The following is a 14397-nucleotide window of genomic DNA, read 5'->3' on the forward strand; positions in this document are numbered from 1 at the left end:
ATTCAAATACCCACAGCTCTTCTCCGTCGTCTCCTTTTCTTTAGCCACTGTAACTCAGACAGAAAGGGCCACTGGTCATGCTCTTCCATGCCTGTAGAAAAATAAAAATAAATGCCAAAATGTAAGAGTTAATGAGTTGATAACTATAAGAGTCAAAGAGGTTAGGGGCAAGGTATCCCCCAAGACCTAGAAAATGTGCATAAAAAAATTTTGGCTCTCCTTTCATACCACAGAAGAAGTCTGAATTTTTTTCTTTTTTAATGGGGTATTTACAGTGCCTTATTGTAAAATTTGGGTTGATATTATACTATCTATCTATCTATATATATATATCTATATATATATATATATATATATATATATATAGTATTTCTTTTTCTCTGTCATCTGCTGACCTTTATGTATCATCTGTACTTTCCACAAAACTCCCAAAAAATTCCCATTTAATTTCTTATGCTGATCTGTGATATATTGAAACCATGAAGATGAAAGTTCCAATGTGGATGGGAGAACTGTATATCCTTTTAAACAAGATAAAGAATAATTAAAGTGTATGTAGTGGGGGGTAGGGGTAAGAAAGCATAGTTCAAACCTGTAATTTCATCAATATAGGAAATTCCTAGTGTGAAAACTTCCTCCACTGATACAGAACTACAAATCATCTGCAACTTATAACTTTAGAGGTTGTCTGAGGTGCAAGACAATATGTTTCAGATACAAGATCTGAAACCAGAGCTTCCTGACTACAAGGCTAGCTATCATAAAACAAGCAAATAATAAACAATCCATTTTTAAAGATGGCATCACAATCATTAAATATAGCTGACTTTGAAATACCAAGATTCAGCAGTAAATCAAAGATCATAGATAATAACACTGATAAAAAAAATGTTCCCTCTCAATGAAGTTGCAGAGGCCTTTAAATGCCAAACCCCCCCAAAAGGTTTTTAATATTTAATCTTAGAGGCAATGTTTATTGAGCAGGGAAATGAAATATATATATATGTTTTAGGAAAATCACGTTGGCACCTGTGTGGAAGATAGACTGAAGTGGGAAAAGACTTGATGGAAAGAAACAAATTAAAAGGCTTTTTGTTAGAGCAGTATGGGCAAGAAGTGAAAATGGCCTAAACCAAGAAAGTATCTTTATGAGTCCACAGAAGGAGATGTAGAAAAGAGTTTATGTGAACTTAGAAACAAAAATATTTGGCAACTGATCATCTATATGGCGTATGTGAGAGGGAGAAATAGAGGACAACACCAAGAATTAGAGCTCAAATCAATGAGATGGTGGTAGTACATTCATAATAAATAGAAAAAAAAATCAGAAGAGAATCTGGGGTTTGAGGGAGAAGGGAGAAATATAATGAGTTTTGTTTTGAACATAGTAGCTTTGAGATGGCTACAAAACATTTACTGCTAGCAGATTGATGTGGAAACATCCAATAGGGAACTGGTGAGGCAGGACTGGAGTTTAAGAGGGAATCAGGGGGCAATTATGTGGTGCAGTGGCTACAGTATTGGCCCTAGCATCAGAAGAACCTGAATTCAAATTCAACCTCAGACACTTACTAGATGTGGCAAGTCACAGAGGGCAAAATAAATTTAGAACACAACTACATAAAATGAATGGGATCTGATGAAGTCACCAAGTGAAACAGTAAAGAGATCAAAGTGGGACCAGGATCAGGTCTTTGGGAACACCAAAATTAGTAGTCATGACAGAGATGATCCACCAAAGAAAACCAGATAAGTCAAACAGGAAGCAAGGGATAACAAGATCATGAAAAGTTGAGAAAGGATAGTTTCTAGGGTAAAAAGGTAATCATGTCAAAAAGTGCATAGTAATGAAAAAATAAAAATAAAGATTGAGAAGAGGCCACTAGATTTAGCAAGAAGAGTAAAATTTTGGGGGGTGCTAGGTGGCGTAGTGGATAAAGCACTGGCCCTGGAGTCAGGAGTACCTGGGTTCAAATCCGGTCTCAGACACTTAATAATTACCTAGCTGTGTGGCCTTGGGCAAGCCACTTAACCCCATTTGCCTCGCAAAAAAAAAAAAAAAAAAAGAAGTCTAGCTGGAAAAGGGAAGAGAGATCTAAAATGTAGCTAAATAGTGGAATCAAAAGTTTGTTTTTAAACAATATGGGAAATAAGCATGTCTATAGGCAAGTGGTAAAGACTCAATAGAGTCATGTCACAGCAATTATTCTGTTTTCAAAGGTAGCCAGGTGGTAAAATGAATACAGCACCAAGCCTGGAGTCAGGAAGATCTGAGTTCAAATCTGCCTTCATACACTTACTGATTGTGTGACTGTGCAAGTCACTTGACCCTGCTTGCCTCAGTTTCCTCATCTGTCAAATGAGCTGGAGAAGGAAATAGCAAACCATTCCAGTATTTTTGCCAAGAAAACACCAAAATGAAGTCACAGAGAATGAAAAATGCCTGAAATGACTCAAAACAACAGCAAATCTGCTGTCAGATCATTTATTGGTTAAAATAAAAGTGAAAAACAACACCTACTTTAAAAGGATAAAGGTGTCAAATTACTTGGTAAAAGTATAACTGCAATTCATCCTATTTTAAAAAGTTGTTAATTCTGAAAAATGGGAAATGGATAAAATAAAAATGTTTACTGATTATCATCATTGTTTTAGAGAAATTTAACTTTCAGAAAATAATAACCACAACAAACTCAAGGACTCTAGAAACTGTTTCAATTGTAAATATTTAATCTCCTTGGTAATTTGAGATACAGCTGAAAAATACAGAAAGTTTGGCTAAAATCAAAAAAATCATTTACAGGTAAAACAAGGACAACAAGTAGATGGAAAACTGAATAGATTTGTCAGAATTTCTCTATTATTATTTCTCTCTTATTATTGCTGAAAATGAAATGAAATGGAAGATAAAAGACAAATTTGGATTTTTAAAAATTTAAGTATCTGATATAAAATTATTACTGGCACTTAAGAAGGTAGAGTTAGGAAGAATGATCTGACTTAACCAAATTATACATGAAAAAATCATTGTTAGATAAATCACAATTTAAAGGCATACAGGTATCAATTTTCAGAATATCTCCACAACATAAAGATTTCAAAATAATAAAGACAAAAGTGACATTATTACCAAGAATAAAAAAGAAAAAAGAAAAAGTTACCAAGAAATCATTAGCAACTGCTAGATTTAATTTCTATCTATAAAATTTAAGAGCATGGCTTATGTGTATACCAGGATAGCATTGATGAAAATAAGAAAAGAGAATAGTCTCTTGTCTTTTGATTTTCTTTCAGTAGATAAATCTTCTGAATAGCACAGATCATTGTGCAAAAATATGAAATGCAAAACCAGATTGCATAATTGTTATTGGCATTATATTCAAGAAAGCAAAAATCTTCCTTAAAGATATGCAGTGTCTTCCATGCACATGAAATTCACACAAACAGATGCAGGCACAGAGATAACTTTGTTTGGTGGTCCTCTTGTAAACATACAGTACTTAAATATCAACACAAATGTTTGCTGATGGTATTTGCCACTGTCACAGAAGATGAAAAATGAAAAGATAATCTCTGGAGAATGAACAGTTGTGTCTATATGTGATTAACAATGAATTAATTTCTATAAACTTTACAGTAAGAATCTTTGACTTTACACACATATACTACATACAACATACTACACACATACACAAAAAGAGAAGTCTAAGAATCCACATAGAAAAAAAAGTGGATGTAGAATTTCTAATTCCCAGATGATGAAATGCAGTTAGATCCAATTGAATGAGTATGTCAGCATTTTTCTCACAGACAGAAAATGCAGATGGAAATAAGTGGACACAGAGTCAATTGGGAAGTTGAGTAAGCAGGACTGAATTGCATGTGGAGAATGACAATGCTTTCAATTATGCCACTATCTTCCAGTAATATCATAGTTGTGAAATATGATAAAATCACAATAATAGCTAACAATTATCAAGTGCATATTATTTGCCAGGCACATAGTGCTTAACAAATATTACTGCATTTGGTTCTCATAATTACCATGGGAGAGAGGGGCATCCCCATTTTCTAGATAAGGAAGCAGGTGAACTAGTTAAGTCCCACAGCTAGTGTCCAGGCTAAAGTTAAACTCAGGGCTTTCTGACTCTGGGCTGGCACTGTGCCACCCAGCTGCTCCCAATCATGGAACAACATAATCTTGGAAAAGTCAAAATTGTAGGCAACATAAAGACACCCATTGTCATCTCTACCTAACCAAATCCTTCTCTTTCTTCCAAACTCTACCCAAGGAGTGCTCACCTTCTACATGAAGGCCTTTCTACTTCCTTAACTATTAATGCTTTCTCTTATTAATTCCCTGATATTTATTCTATATATAATTACATATACACATATTGTCTCCCCCAATAAAATGTAAGTTGCTGGAGCAGCTAGGCGATGCAACGAATATAGCACTACCCTGGAGTCAGAGGGACCTGAGTTCAAGTCAAGATAAGACACTTACTAGCTCTGTGACTCTGGGGAAGGCACTTAAATTCTGATTGCTTCCAAAAAACAAAAAGAAGGAAAAAAGAAGAAAGAAGAAGAAAGGAATACTAAAGAAGGAAAAAGAAAATATGAAAGGAAGAGAAGAATGAAGAAGAAAAGAAGATGAAAGAAGAAAGAAGAAAGGAGGAGGAGGAGAAATAATTGTGGCACACAGAAGATATTTGACAAATGTGTGATGATTGACTTAGGCATTCATCATGAATGATTAATAGAGTGGATATAAACTGTAACCTATCAATAATCATGACCTGCAAAAGGGAATGATGAGGTATGATAAGATGGACAACTAACTGAGTGTTGGTCACCTCAGTATTCAAAAATTTAATAAGAGCTAAGTGGAAGCTTCTAGGACAGTGAATCCCTTTATAGAGGATTTCTAAAAGCATAAAGAAAAGAACTATCTAGATTAAGAAATCATAAAGGAGATATGAGATGTAATGGTAAAAGCACTACCCACACTGCTGAGATCATGGTTCCAAGAAAATACTGAAGTAAAAAGAATTCTAAAGTAGGAAAGATAATGAGTGAGGATAAGAAAAGGAAAATTTGCAAGGGGCATCATGAAATATGGAGAGAATGATGTCTCTTCCTGGCATGGTGAGTTAGACAGGGTGGAAGTAGGTATATGGACAAATATGTGGAAACAAAAGGCAGATACTACCAATATCTGGTTGAAAAAGCAATCATTCCATAGTTATTTCAATGGAAGCTTACTTAGATTCTTCAGTTGCTTAGAAAGGTGTCCCCCTAGTGTTCTCTGAATTATATGTGGTCGGCCAGTACTTTTCTGAAAAAAAAAAAAAATTATTTTTGTCAGTGAAAAGGATGCAAATAAACCTTTATGAAACAATAATTAGATATTTTTCTACCCTCTCTGAGGAAAGGGAAATTTGTACGTTCTATCATCTTTGAACTTTTTTTAATGAAATAGATTTCATCACTAGATATTTTCAAAGATGAACTTTCTTAAAATATCACATATATACTCTATTATACTTCTCATTAGAAATACTTTCCTGCTCAAGATTACTTGATTGAGTTAAAATATTTTAAAATTACATAGTGAGCCCTAATCTTCCAAAATCAAATTTAACTATAAGATGCTTTCCAATAAACATAGTAATGGGAAAAGAGATATTTATGTAAGTACAATCCATAAACAATCTCAAAACAACACAGTAAGCAGCTCAAAACTTTAAACTCTAGTACAACAAAATAATATATTAAATTGACTCTCCCATGAAAGAAAATGAAAAAAGTAAATAGGGTGAAATTGAGTCCCAGTTCTGATGTTTAAACTCATTAGTTGTAGAACAAGGGGCAACTCAATTAACTCTTCTGAGTTATGTAAATTATAAATACATAATATACTTACATAATGTATGCTTATGCAATCATTTATAATTAATTACATTTCTACTAGATAATTGCTATATAATATTTATATTACATAATTATGTATAATATGTAAATGCTGCTGTTTTAGTTGTTTTCAGTCATGTCTGACTCTTCATGACCCCATTTGGAGTTTTCTTGGCAAAGACACTAAAATGGCTTTCCATTTCCTTCATTTCACAAATGAGGAATATAAATTTTAAAAGGGTTAAATGACTTGGCCAGGGTCTATTCATTGAATCACCAAGCTGTTCCATAATCTCTAAATAATATTCAAAAACTTAGTAATATATTATATAGAATAATAACTAAATGATCTTTTGGGTATATTGTTTAATAAAAGTACTGCATAATTGTGGGTTATTATTTTTGTTTTCCTTCATTATTTGTGAAAGGAAAATGAAATAAATTTTTTAAAATAATTATAAAAGCAGACTACATTAAATTAAAATTTACATAAAAAAGATTTTGTACAAATAAAACAAATCTAAGTAAGATCAAAAAGAAAGTAGAAAATGAGGTGGGAGACTTACAGACAGTTTCTCAGATAAAAAGAACTTATATCTCAAATATATAAAGCACTTTGTCAAATCTTTAAAAATATGAGCATTTCCCAATTGATAAATGGTCAAAGGAGAGGAGCAAGCAGTTTTCCAATAAAGAAATCAAAACAATTTATAGTAACAGGAAAAAATATTCTGAATCACTCTTATTAGAAAAATGAAATTTAAAACAATCTTGAGATATTTTACACCTATCAGATTGGTTAAAATGATTAAAGGGAAAAGCAAAAATTGTTGGAGAGGATATGGAAAAATTGTAACACAAATTCATTGTGAAAAGAACTGTGAACTAATCCAATCATCTTGGAGAGCAATCAGGAATTATGCCTAAGTAGTTATTAAATTACCTATGCCCTTTGACCCAACAATATTACTACAGATCTTTTTCCAAAGATGAATAGGGAAAAAGGAAAAGAACTCATATGTTCTAAAAGATTTATAGCAACTCTCTTTGTAGAGAAAGAACTGGAAATTGCAGGGCTGCCAATCAATTGGGAATGACTGAACAGGTTATAGCATACAATTGTGAGGGAATACTATTGTGCTATAAGAAATGATGAGTTCAAGGATTTTAGGGAAAAAAAATATCAAAAAGTTTGCCCAAAATAATGATGCATAAAATCAGCAGAACCAAGAGAACAATATATACAATAACTTGTTTAAAGAGTGACAAGGGAGGCAGCTAGGTGGTGCAGTGGATAGAGCACCAGCCCTGGAGTCAGGAGGACCTGAGTTCAAAGAATGACTAGGGCTGATTTTTGTCCCTGAATAATAAAACCATTTCAGTAATAGTACATAATAAGTTTTATATTATGATGACAAATAGCCTCCATTTAGGCTTAACACTGAGGCTGACATATGAAGATAATTAAAGTGGGGAAAAATAAAATTCCACAGAACTTAACATTCTTTAAAAAAAAAAAATCTAACATTCTTTAAAAAGTTGACTTGGGGTGGCTAGGTGGTGCAGTGGATAAAACACCGGCCCTGGAGTCAGGAGTACCTGGGTTCAAATCCGGTCTCAGACACTTAATAATTACCTATCTGTGTGGCCTTGGGCAAGCCACTTAACCCCATTTGCCTGGCAAGATAAGATAAGATCAGATAAGATAAGATAAGATAAGATAAGATAAGATAAGATAAGATAAGATAAGATAAGATAAGATAAGATAAAATGTTGACTTATTCTTCATTGAACTCCTGGTAGTTCAGAAAGGAAATAACTGAGAAATGGCATGTTAAGATTTATTTTTAAATAATCAACTGACATTTGGACTACTCTCTAACACAAAATATGATTTTATCCCAAATCCAACAAACACATACACACATGCAAACTTATTACCGAGAAAATAAAGGACCTAATTTTTAAGACAGAAGACCTGGGCTGGAATCTAGCTTTGCTACTAATACTTGTGGGATCATGCACAACCTTCTGAATTTTTCTGGCCCTTAGATTTCTCATCTGCAAAATGAGGAGATTGAACTATGCCTCTAAATGCTCACTTCTATGAATAAATTTTTATCAAAGATTATTTTTGGTATTATATAGACATACAAAAATTTATGTGACTATACTTGCTCAATAGAAAAGAGCTATAATAATCTTTCTTCCTTCTCAGTGATCCCATTAATTATTTTCCTGGGAGTTGTTTATATTCTATTCAGTAACCAGATGTTTGGAGTAAATATCCAGTAAGTTTATTTGGAATTTCTGGGTCTAATTATGAATCTCATTTTGCATTTGGTTCTGAACAAATTCAAATAATCATTTTTCCTTCTCCAAGTTAGGAACTTTGTACCACTAGTTAGGGTGGTGGGATACTCAAGATATAGTCAGTCAAATTGTTTATAAAATTATAAATCCCTTCATTTTAATCATAGGAATGTAGTTATCCTCCCTTCCTCCTATCAACCAAAAGCTGTCATTTGCAACAGTGGTTCACCCATCTTAGGGATGCTTGATGGGAAATATTGGGAGTTATGATCAAGACTACATTTCAGAGGGAACAATGACAAATATTATATGCAAGAAGGTCAGAGAATCCAGTGGAATTTTCATTAAATATGACAGAAATATGATTCTGCAGTTTAAAGCAGCTCACAAATATGTAAAGGATGAAATGTTCTCCAAAAAAAAATCAAGTTTCTATTCTAATATCAGTCTTTGTAGTTTAAATAAAATATGCTAGACAAAAAAAGTGATTAAAAGAAATGGGCAATTTGTGGGAAAGGCAAAAAAAAATGAGGTTATTGGGCAGAGAACAGCCTTACAGATGAATTAATCAACATCATCAACTATCTGAAAGATCACATGGTGGGTAGCAGATGAAGGGCTAGACCTGGAATCTGGAAGATCTGGGTTCAAATCTTAGAACTGACACTTGCTTTGAGTAAGTCATTTAATCTATCTAGCTCTTAGTTTATTCATTTGTAAAATGGTAATAAAAACATTTTTACTTAGGTTAAAAAAAAAAGAACCTAGGTCACATGGCTGTTATAAAGCTCAAATGAGACAATGTACACATAAGCACTCTAGATTTTAAAGTACTATATATTAATTAAAATTTGTATAATGTAATATTGGATAAGTAATATTGAATGATTGACTTCTTCACAGATGGTTATATAAAATGGTTTTGAAGAACAATTTAAGGATTTACATTAGAAATTAGGAAAATTCTTTTGACTATAGCATGGTTTACAAGAACCCATGAAGCCTTTCTTTTTAAAGACTTGACATTTGAAAATTTTTTTCTATAATGCTTTCAATTCTGTACTGGATAATAATACAATAATAACAACAACAACAATAATAATGATGATGATGATGATGATGATGATGATGATGATGATGATAATAATAATGATACAATGAGGTAGTCTTTAAAGTACTTTCTATCTGTTCAGTGGTTGAGATGTCACCAAAGCAAAACTGGGACTGGAATTAAAACAAATGACCTTGAAGTTCAGCTCTGATACACACAAACTTTGTAACCTTAAAAAAGTTCCTTCTCCCCTTTAAATCTGTCTTTCATCTGCAAAGAGCAGATAAAAATGTTTGTCCTACCTGTCTCTCAGGGTTCATGTGAGCATTAATTGAATGTTTTCTGAACCCTAAATAGTCAGGCAAGTGTCAGCTAGGATGTGTATGCTATGAATGACCAGAGGGTTTTTTTTTTAGTTTTTGCAAGGCAATGGGGTTAAGTGACTTGCCCAAGGCCATACAGCTAAGTGTCTGAGGTTGCATTTGAACTCAGGTCCTCCTGACTCCAGGGCCAGTGCTCTATCCACTGCACCACCTAGCTGTCCCATGACCAGCATTTCTAAACAAATTTCTCAAGACTATCAACCCTGTATTTGTGGGAGATTTTCCCATAGGTGAAGCAAATTCCCAGTTGCACAAGAAGGTTCTTGTAAAACAAATCACACAGAAGCTTCTAACAGAATGGATTACCACAAAAAACCTTGACTAAAGAACACTGTATTTTGAGCTGAAAGGAACTTCTGAGGTCACCTACAGTCATTTTACAAATGAGAAAATGAAGCTGAAGAACTTAATTATTTCCCCTAAGTCACAAGGAATGAGACCTGGGATTTAAAACCATATGCTTTGACTTCAAATCCAAGGCTTTTTTCCTCTATATTCAATTTATCTATTTGGCTAGTTACCATTTTCCCTCTGGAATACCAGGCCATCCAACACTAAGAGACTTCCCTACTCAGTAAAAACACTTTTTCTCTGTAAAACCAAAAACAAAAGACCTTAGAAAATCTCCTGTCAAACTGATGGATCTAATTCAATTTGTCTGGTAAAGAAATGAAAGATAAATATAACAGTGATGCAAGTAGCACAAAAAGACAGATTTATAGTTGAACGGAATCTTAGTGATCCATCTTTTTCATATTACATATGAGAAAACTGAAGTCCATAAGAGTCATGTGATTTGTATATGATCTCCCAAGCTGGAATCTGAACTCTGGTCTCCAATCCCAAATCTAAAAAACTTTTCAGTCTGAGCAGATGGCTTCTCACATTAATTCCTTCCATTTCCCCCAACCCAAACAGAATATTCAAAGCATAAATTTAGAATCTGGGAGAAGAGACCACCCTCAGAGGTTATCTAATCTAACTTTCTTCTTTAGTGATGACAATACTGAAGTCAAGAAAGATAAAATTAAATTACATTCATAGGTAGAAAATTTGAGATCAGAGCTAAATGTATCTTCTTCTTAGCATTCCACTTTGCTATTTGAAGAAACAGATTTAAGTTCAACACTTTAAGCAGGCTCTGAAGAAAACAGACTTACTGTGCTGTGGATTAACTCCAGTGGTTCTATCATATACATAAAAGTGTTGTCTTCAAACATGCCACTAAAATGCAAAAAAAAAAAAAAAAAGGAAAGGAAAGGTTTGACAAATAATAACACAAAGGAACAATGAGAAATCTTTAACAAAATCTGTCCCATAGTATCCACTGCTGCTGGAAACACTGAGATACCAAGGGAAAATGAAATCAGTGCAGAATATCTATAGAAGTTAATTTACATTAAAGTATCATAAATTGAATCAGTAAATAATGATCAAGACCCTACAACGTACCCAACACTCTTCTAAGCATTATAGGGATCACAAGATCCCCATTCTCCAAAAGCATACAAAGAATTTGAGGTATAATTATTTTTTATTAATTCAAAGGATTAGAGGATTGATTTCAAAGAGGGTCCATGAGGTTTAACAATCTGTACTTTATACATTGGAATAATATACTCTAGGTTAATTTCTTACATAAATCCAATATAAATGACATTCAGGAAATTTAGCAGGTTCTTCGGGGACGGGAATACTTTCATTCTAAAGAATAAAGACCTAAAAGTCAAATGGAAACATTTTTATTTACTATGGTCTGAGTTTCCATTAAATAATCAAAGACTAGATTATGAAGCACATTTAATTTCAGACCACCCAGGAGTCCTTCCGAAGGCTGAAAAGGCACTTTTCTATCAAGATAACCTCTGAAATTACAGTTTGGAAAATGCTGACTAACTCCTCTTCTAAATGATGCCAATGTCAAAGAAAGATTTGTGCTTACTGCAGTCCATTGCATGTTGACAATGCAGCTTTGGAGTCCTTGATGCCTCTGATATTTCCATGGTAGTAGCAGTGTTCTCCACCCTAGAAAAAAACAGAAATATTACAGTTATCAATTAGACTTCATGGATCAGCCTTCATACTGAATAAAAATATAGATTAGCCATCTCAAACCCTCCTAACTGAAAAGGAAAGTAGAAGCATGCACATATATAATCAAATCATACATATATGATTCAAATATAGTATATATAGAAACATTTTATTTGCCTTAAGAATATAACTCCATAGACAAACTCCAAATGAAACAAAGTTATTTGATATCAGGAGAGGTGTGCCATGTTATTAAAGATTTCCCTCTTTAAGAGCCAAATCTCCTTAATTTTAGTTTTTCTGAAAATATTTAGTTATTACAAGCTTCCATACCTATTTTAATCATCAATCATATCTAAAAAAAATGCTTTTCAATAGGCACTCTTCCATCAGCTCTCTCTATCTGGTGGTGAATAGCATGAGTCCTTGGAGATTGTATTGGTTATTATATAGTTCAGAGTAATTAAGTCTTTCAAAGTTATTTGTCTTTACAATATTATTGTTGTATAAATTGTTCTGGTATGGCTTGCTTTATACTCTGCATCAATTCTTACAAGCCTTCTTGACCATTTCTTACAATACAATAGTATTCCTACACATTCATATACCATCACTTGTTCAGCCATTCCCCAATCGATGGGAAGCCCCTTAGTTTCCAATTCCTTGCCACCACAAAAGGAACTACTCTAAGTATTTTTGGACCTAATAAGTCCTTTGAAGTCCAAGATCATGATATGCATCTTTCACTGATGACATATATTTACTCTGCAGTCCACAAAACCTCTCAAATCTTTTTCGGAACAAATGCCATCTACCCATTCCTCCTACATTTACCTAACCTTTCTAGGATAATTCAATAATATAGTAATTAAGGGATTTTATTATGAATGTGCTTTTTTTTCTATATTTGAACTGAGTTTCAGCCTTTCCATTTAGATTTAGTATAAAATGCTACCCTGCAGTCATCAGGAATGTTTCTTGCTTGAATCAAAGCATGGGGCAATCTGAATGGTATTATTTATTAACTACTTTTAGAATTTAATGGAAGATAAAAACGCCACATATCCCAGGCAAACCCCCTTGACCTAATTTAGATGGATCTTGGGTTTCAAATGAAATTTGGAGGAAGCCAGCAAATGCTTGATATTCATTTTTATTCCCCAATTTAACCTAAATCAAACAGATTCATTAAGTACATTAAGCAATACAGCAGATTCCAATTTGGTAACAGAAGAATTACTGTATTTTCTTATGTCTATTTTTATACCTACTCACAAAAAAAAAAAAAGCAATACCAGAAGAGTGCTTTCTGGCAATTTTCCAAATCAAAGTCTCATTTTTAAAATACCACAAGCAAACGCCTTCTTGCTGTATTTCTTAGATATCAAAGTCTGAGACAGAAAAAGAAATCACTTTAGGTTCCAAAAGCAGCTACAGTAGACAGGAACAAGAGGAAACCAAATATTAAAGGGCAAATATTCTTTGTTGCAGGTTTGTTGTACCAACAATACTGCACAGATAGAGATAAATAGATGAGATAGATAAGATAAATAGACAGAGGGATAAAGTAGATGAGAGAGAGAGAGAAATAGGCATTGCCGTCTTCTACAAAGGATCCCAACACAGTTCACACACTTTCTTGAGGTAACTATGTCTTTATTAAGAAGGCACTCACAAAAAAACTAAAAGGATCTGACAAATAAACAACCCCAAACATAATTTCACCATAAAGACTGTCAATTCAGTGACACATCACCCAACTGAATTTGTTCCATGAAGGGTCTCAAATAAGTTCAAGAGTCATCTATGATTATCTCCTGTTCTCTTCCACATGTTACAATTAGAAGTTAGAGTTAGAAGGGGCTGACAATGCTCTATGAGATCACTTTATTTCAACACAATCAAGGTCAGCATTCCTCAATTCTCTCACCAAAGTTCTCCCCTAAGACCAATGCTCAAACAACAAAACACATGCAAAAATGGTCAATTACTCACTACATAGAGTTGATCAGAAGCACTATGCCCTTGCACACTATCCAGATGAAACTAGAAAATCACTAACAAGTTCATCTTTGAGAAATTCCTTAGCATCCCCCCCCCTTCTTATATTCCTTTCATTCTCCGAAGCATTTAACACTGCTATCTGCACCCCACCCCTTAAAAATCTTTCCTCCCTTTACTTCCATGAAACTACATTTCTATTTATTCTTACTGGTTTCCTTTGCTATTTCCCCCTCCCACTCCTTGAATGAGGGATATCCCACAATCTTATCTTTGGGCATCTTCTGCTCTCTCTACACTTAGTTCCTTCCTGATCTTACCCCACAATTACAGCTTCCATTATCAACTCTATATAGATGACCTCTAAACTACATCTCCAGCCCAACCTCTCCCTAGAAAGTAAATCTTTTATTTCTAACTCCCTATTAGATATCTCCACTTACATGTCCAAGTCTCCTCACCTTCTCAAATCCTTCTCACCCCCCGTAACTTATCTATTTCCATCACTCTGTCAGTCCTCCAAATATAAAACCTTGGAATCTTTTTCATATAGTTAATAATGACCTATACACCAGTTTGAAGTGAGTTAAATTTCCCTGAAAGTTTAGGCCTGAAAGACAGTATCACAAAATGAACATAGAACAATCTAGAATAATCTGAGTTCAAGTCTTGCTTCAGATAAATCATCTAACTTCTCTATGA

General features: G+C 33.6%; 1 protein-coding gene across 1 annotated transcript in view; it reads right to left on the reverse strand.

Annotated features, from left to right (window-relative positions):
* ADAM23 (ADAM metallopeptidase domain 23) overlaps positions 1 to 14397 on the reverse strand; it is a 236395-nt gene that overhangs the window by 101244 nt on the left and 120754 nt on the right. The window contains exons 5-8 of the mRNA XM_074192744.1: positions 11603 to 11685; positions 10821 to 10884; positions 5266 to 5338; positions 15 to 91 (exon numbers count right to left, since the gene is read on the reverse strand). Coding sequence (XP_074048845.1) covers positions 15 to 91; positions 5266 to 5338; positions 10821 to 10884; positions 11603 to 11685 — 297 coding nt within the window. The remainder of the gene's footprint in view (positions 1 to 14; positions 92 to 5265; positions 5339 to 10820; positions 10885 to 11602; positions 11686 to 14397) is intronic.

The sequence above is a fragment of the Macrotis lagotis genome, chromosome 6 (genome assembly GCF_037893015.1).
Source record: "Macrotis lagotis isolate mMagLag1 chromosome 6, bilby.v1.9.chrom.fasta, whole genome shotgun sequence".
Classification (NCBI taxonomy): Eukaryota; Metazoa; Chordata; class Mammalia; order Peramelemorphia; family Peramelidae; genus Macrotis; species Macrotis lagotis.